Source organism: Cariama cristata, unplaced genomic scaffold (genome assembly GCF_000690535.1).
Source record: "Cariama cristata isolate BGI_N322 unplaced genomic scaffold, ASM69053v1 scaffold9306, whole genome shotgun sequence".
Classification (NCBI taxonomy): domain Eukaryota; kingdom Metazoa; phylum Chordata; class Aves; order Cariamiformes; family Cariamidae; genus Cariama; species Cariama cristata.
The window spans coordinates 25,640-31,747 of record NW_009623792.1 but is presented as its reverse complement, the minus strand read 5'-3'; the positions used below and the strand labels follow the sequence as shown (position 1 = coordinate 31,747).

The 6,108-nt window shown below is 51.2% G+C and overlaps 1 protein-coding gene across 1 annotated transcript in view; it reads right to left on the bottom strand.

Annotated features, from left to right (window-relative positions):
- The window catches only part of BIN3 (bridging integrator 3), a gene marked incomplete at both ends in the record, with an annotated part of 24,058 nt that overhangs the window by 1,915 nt on the left and 16,035 nt on the right, over nt 1-6,108 (bottom strand). The window contains one exon of the mRNA XM_009702901.1: nt 192-333. Within this exon, the coding sequence (XP_009701203.1) occupies nt 192-333 (142 nt within the window). The remainder of the gene's footprint in view (nt 1-191; nt 334-6,108) is intronic.

Sequence of the window (6,108 nt, the reverse complement as noted above, 5' to 3'; positions counted from 1 at the left end):
ACCGAGCGCTCTAATTCACATTTCTGTTATCGAGCACCTTACGTGGCAATTTTGCATCGATAAAAGACATCCTTCCGAAAGGTTTTATTTCACGGGGGCTTGGCATGGACGTCAAACAACCAAGAGAAAAGCTCTTCCCGAGTTTTCCCGGTGACGCTGCTTGGGTTTTGGGTCCGCGAGCATCTCGGTACCTGGTGCAGCTTGGCAAGGACGGGGCCGGTCCTCTCCTTCTCCTCATATTTCTCCACCTTGGACTGCAGGCGCTTGTAGTCCTGCAGCGTTTGCTCCCGTCTCTTCACTGCCATGTTCAGGCTGGGGAACACGCTACTGAACCTGGTTAAAGGATGGGAAGGGTTGGGTTTTTTTTTTTTGGGGGGGATATCTTGGATGGATGCAGCATCCAAGGTGATCCCCCACCTGAAAGTCCCCAAATAATTCAGGCTTCAGATCAAAAATACCCGGGCCAAAGACAAAAGCTTTCATTGCAATCTTCCAGGAGACTGGAAGGAAGGATTAAGTTATACAGAAAGATTTGCAAAGCCTTGCCAAGCTACAGTGTTTGAGAGGAGAGCTAGAAACACATTTTTTGTGAAGGTCAATCCATGTGTCGAAGGGTGTGTTTGCAAATCACAATAATAAAAATCGAGCCAATTTTGCAAAGCCTGGCAAAAGTACTCTGAAGGTCCCCAACCTGCTTCTAACTTCTCCTGCCAGCCCTTATGCTTTTACCATTAGTTCTTTATTTTTAACAGTTTGCTCCCTCTCTTCCAGCTGCTGTATTCAAGAACAGGGAGAGCTGCCTTATCTGGGATGGGGGACGGAAACTGCTTGCGGAAAACAAAGCTGTTAACTCCACCGAGCAAACCAGGGAGAGAAAAATAAACAACTTTCCCCCCCCGTATATAGTTAGCTAACGTGGGCTTTCCCCAACACCCCGTTTGGAAGGGGAACGAGCAGGCAGAGGAGTTGAATCAAAAGTCCGGGAAAAAGAAATATGAAGGGCAAAATAAACGTTAACTGCAGCAATTTTTCCTTTTTCGGGCAATTTCTGGGGTGGCAAACTCCAGCAAGGCTTGCCGAGCTGAAGAGGAGCTCTGTACCCCACACAGAAGGATTAACAGCAGCCAACAATTAGCCAGGCTACGGGAAGATTCATATTATTAAAATGTGTTACAAATTGAGGAAACATGAACATCTGACGGCAAAGACAAGAGAGAATATTTTTGAACGCGACAGAAGAGGGAAAGCCAGAAACTGGAGCGTTGCTCTTGTCTCCTAAATTTCAGTAAATCAAATTATAGCGGTGCCGGGCTATGGGTTTGTATGAAACGGGTCACACAACCTCCGGATCTATTCATTTAATCTCTACAAACTACAGGGTCATTGTGGGGGGCCAAGGTCAGGAACCGGTTGTGAAAAATGTGTCTAAAGAGCCTGGTGATGACTTTCACTTCTGAGAGGCAAGCAAACAGCTTTCTGATCTCTTTAAATTGAACAAAAAAAACCCACCCAAAACACCAAAGAAAATAAACTATAAAGCAGGCTGGGGGGTACATTAGCAAAAAGAAAAAAACCACCAATCTCACTTTACGACTGTAATTTGCTTTAGATGGCATCGGATGCAGGGCTAATCCAGAGGCGTTCGGGTTCAAACAGAACCACGGGCGTTCGCAGCCCCGCACAGTCACTCCATCCCCTATTAAAATCCCATTTTCCGCCGCCGTGCTCGCCCCGGAGGGTGCTAATGTGTCGGACCAGCGGGTGCGGAGACAAAGCTTTTGTCCCTGAGCCTTACCAGTTTGCAAAGGGCAAATGCCAGAAACGAGGGAGAAGGGAAAATATTTGTGTTCAAGCTATTTGTGTCCAAGCATCCCTCACCGAGACGGTGAACCAGGGACGTGTTCTTGCCATTCTGCTGGCCGAGGATAACCAGGGCCGGTCCGTGCACAGCTCTCATGTCCTCACCCGATGATATTCTCCCTCTGACCCTGACTATTGCGAGAAACTATTGCGGCTGGAGCTGGGGCACGAAGAACAACCTGCAAAAGTCATCAGGGAGCTCGCCCAGCGTCACCCTGCCGCCCAGCTGCCCGGCCGCGGATCAGATGCTGCTGCCCTGACATTGCTTTTTATGGTAACCTTCGCACACGGCTCCCCATTATATTTAAATGCCGCTGTAGCTTACACGTCCTGGCTGCGCTGGGTTCCAAGCATGGACTCGCCATCTCTTGGGCTATGGGGCTGCTGCTAAAATATCTCCTCCCTCTACATAAGGTCCAAAAATATGCCGTGAGAGGGCTAGGGAAATAGGATGGGCAGTAAGGGATGCACGGAGGAAGGGAAGGGGTACCCAGGGGGAGAGGTCTCCTCGGTATAAAAGCACAGACCTTCTTTGCCAACGGCGCACACTTAATGTCAGCGGCTTGAGGTTGAAGTTTCCGCAGAAATTTCTCCTAATTATTAATGAGTTGGCAATGGGAAGGAAGGATCCCATCAGGCCAGAGGCTCTCGGCTTTAGTTTTGTGTTCTACCCTTGACAGGGGGAAGGTTTAGGAACAGCACACAACCTCGTACCTCTCGGCATCGCACCCAAAAGCAGGGCAGGAGCAAGTTGCAGCTCACCAAGGACGGAGCTGCTCCTCCCCAACACATTGCTCCTCCACAATGTCCCTCCGGGCCCGGGAAACATCGGAGGAGATGGTCTGGGGCTGGGAAATCCTCTCTTCCCTGTTCTCCGGGGCTGCCAAGCCACCAGCGTGGCCTGGACATGGTTGTCACTGCCCGCGCATCCCTCAACTCTTGGAAAACGCTTATCAAGAAGATGTCTCAAAAATGCTAAGCCTTGCGTCGGTACCCAACACTAGCTTTTAAATGGTGTGGGGTTTTTTTTTTTTTTCTTGACGGCCCAGCTTTTGAGCCCTTTCTCCTGCACGCTCTCTCACGCTCAGCACTTCCACGGTGCTCGTACATTAAAAGAGCCACGAGACACCGGAGAATTAGCACGCAGCCATTTCCATCTTACAAACTCGCTACCGCAGGGGAAGAGCAAACCCTTTAGCTCAGGAACGCAGCAAGTGAGAACGCAGAAGACGATCAGCGACACAGTTTCCATTTACTTTGAAGTTAAATCTGGTTTTAAAAAGGAAAAAGGCTTGATTTTTATTTTTTTTTCCCCCCTCTTTTTTGTTCCTAGTATCAACTCGGTGCGATTTTGCAGCCCGTAATGGAAGGACACTGTACTCCGGCAGCGCTTAAAAAAAATATCTGGATCTGAAGAGGCTGTTACTGTGTAGGCACAGCAACTACTGTCTCACAAGGACTTTTAATGCATAGATTATACGCTGCTTTTCAGAGGAGGGGGGAGCAGCTCAGCTCCACAAGCTGCCATTAACACAACACACCACGTCGGCTCCCCGGCTTCGCAGCCGTGCCGCGCACGGACACCCGGCTCTGGGTACCCCGGGCTCCAGCCTGGGGGCTGGAAACATCAGCATTAAGTGATGGGTTGCTGAGGGATGTGCGCGGGGGGGTTTGAATCACCGCCCCCAAAGATGCTCCGGGGGTTTTAAGGGCTGTGAGCAGCAAAGTTGAACCCCACTCGAATTTTTCCTGAGCAGCCACAGCCAAGCAGCGAAGCGGAGTGGGGATTTTTCTAAAAGTCGCTTGCAAACCCCACGGGGCAGCTGAGGTGCGGTGGTCCTTCACCACCAGCATCAGCAGAAAGGATTGGGCAAACCATGGCTCCTGTAGACACTGCCAGCGTGCCGACCGAGCTCTTCTTATGCCAACCAAGCTCTCCTCGTGCCAACCAAGCTCTCCTTGTGCCGACCGAGCTCTCCCCGTGAATCACCTGGTTTAATTTTCACGCAGGATTAGCTCAGCTCAAGCAGGGAAGGATGCTCCTTCCTTGGACTGATTTGGATTGAGGTAAAGCTGCCTCCAGCTCCTGAAGGAATTACTCGGTATAAATTAACCCACCAGCTCTGAAATTCCCCCGGTGTTCAGACAGAAGGGGGTTTCTTGCCCACGTTGAAGTCCTGCCCAGGTTTTTCTGCCTGTGTGTACAGAAATAGGATCTCAAGCCAAGTGCCAGGGGTGGTAAACACCCGTGAAGGGTGATAGGGAGATACGGGCTCCCACCACTGCCAAGTTATTCTGATGACTTAATAAATTGCTGCATTTCACACGTCACCCCTGTGTCTTTGCAAATATCCCATGCATGTTATTTACAAATGCTCCTCGTGGAAAGCCGGGCAGAAAGGCCGTCTACAGAGCCTCCAGAAGCTGCCGCCAGCCACAAACACATCCTTCAGTCTCCCAAGCCCTGCAAGAACAACCCTACGGGGATCTCAAATCCTTTCCAAAGTCTTCAGTTAAGCATCGCAAACCCTCCTGGCAGCCATGGTGCCAGCGGACAAAGGGACATTAGCGCCACGGGGGAATGAGAAACGTCCAAATGGTATCAGCCACTCTAGAAATGAAGTCTGAACCACTAAACTCAGAATTTTAGCCTTTTAGCGGGACCGGGGAAGCCTGATGAGCATGCCTCGGTTGTTTCGCCCATCCATTTCACCCGCACGTGGAGCAAGGGCAGTGATTCCTCCTGCCACAAAATGCTCCGAGAAGCACGGATGGAAAGCCCTATGGCAGATGCGGGTATTTACTGATAAACCCAGCAGCATCCTCCTTCGTACGCTCCACCCAGACCCTGCTTTTGTAAGGGATGAGAGGGTCTGACAGCCGTAACCGCTCACAAATCCCCAGAACCGCCCTCTGTTACTCGATACTTACTTTTTTTTTTTTCTTAATACAAAGCAAAGCAAACCGAAGCCGATTTAAAGAAAATTTGGTGGGTATGGTGCTCAAAAGCACAGAGCAGGAGTGAAGGTAAAACAGCAGCACAGGGCATTAGAGCCCCTGCCACGAAAGCAGCTTGCAGAATAAGCCGCCGTTGTTCCCTGTCACTTTTTAGGCAAGGCTTCTGAGCGGGGATTACAGTACAGGCGGCTTAAGAGAAGCAGGTGAGGGGAGATACGCAGGGATAACGAGAAGAAAATACAAATTACTGTCTCCCTGTTGCTTGCGGGGGGAGAGGGGGAATGTACCGGTGAACTCCTCTTAGGATGACAGTTTAGCCTTGGAAAAAAAAAAATAATAAAAATCACCCCATTCTCTGAATTATAAATCATGTTGCCACTTCGTCTCCACGCCAGCCTCCCTTCAGCTTCCCGTAATTAAAGGACGGGGCTGGAGAGACACTGCCACGGAAGATAAAAGTGCCACCAGGATTCCCGTTGCTGCCGGATTCGTTCGTTAGTCAGCCCAGCTGACAAGTCTGGAGTTGAAAATGGAAAACTTCCCTCTCTCTCGGGTGGGAGGCTGCTGGCAAGCTCAGCGAGCTCGCGGGGATGCTCGAGGAGTGGGACCATCCCGTCACCTCCCCGCCTGCAGCAAGGTCCCCGAGCTGCTTCTCCTCTCCCTCTCCCTCCCCGCGGCTCGCCCTGCGGCTTCCTCCAGCCCCCATTTTTAGTGTCAGCAATGCGAAAGAGGGGCTAGGGCTTTGGCACTGGGAAAAATAATGGTAAAACCTTTATTTCTCTCCGTATGCAAGTATCTCGAGCACCCCTGTTGGCAGCCCCGTGAGCTGGACTAGGCTGGCACGCACATGCGCTCTTCCCTACGGCATTATTTTAGGGACAACGAAAGCAAAAGAAGCGGACGGGCTCTACGGCTGACATCGGACAGGGGAAAAAGGAGTAACAGAGCCAGGGAGCATCAGATGCAAAAGCAAGCGACGGTGGATGAGATGAGGAGGAAGTTTGGCGAGGCACAAGGATGGCTCAGCGCGAGGCCGAAGCATCTGGGCTATGTTTGGGGATGCCTGCCATTCCTCAGCCCGTGCCCACACGTCCGTCGTGGGTCCGTCCACCCACCAGGAAGGGGGGAAATTAAAACCAGCCCTTCCGACTAGAGCGAAAAGGAACAGAAACGAAGACGACGGTACAAAAAAGCAGCAAGCTGGGGATTAGGCCGAGAGCCCTGCGTGGCGGGAGAGGGCCAGGCAGCCATGTGGCTAGCTTTGCGCACGAAATCCTCATTAGGGGTTCT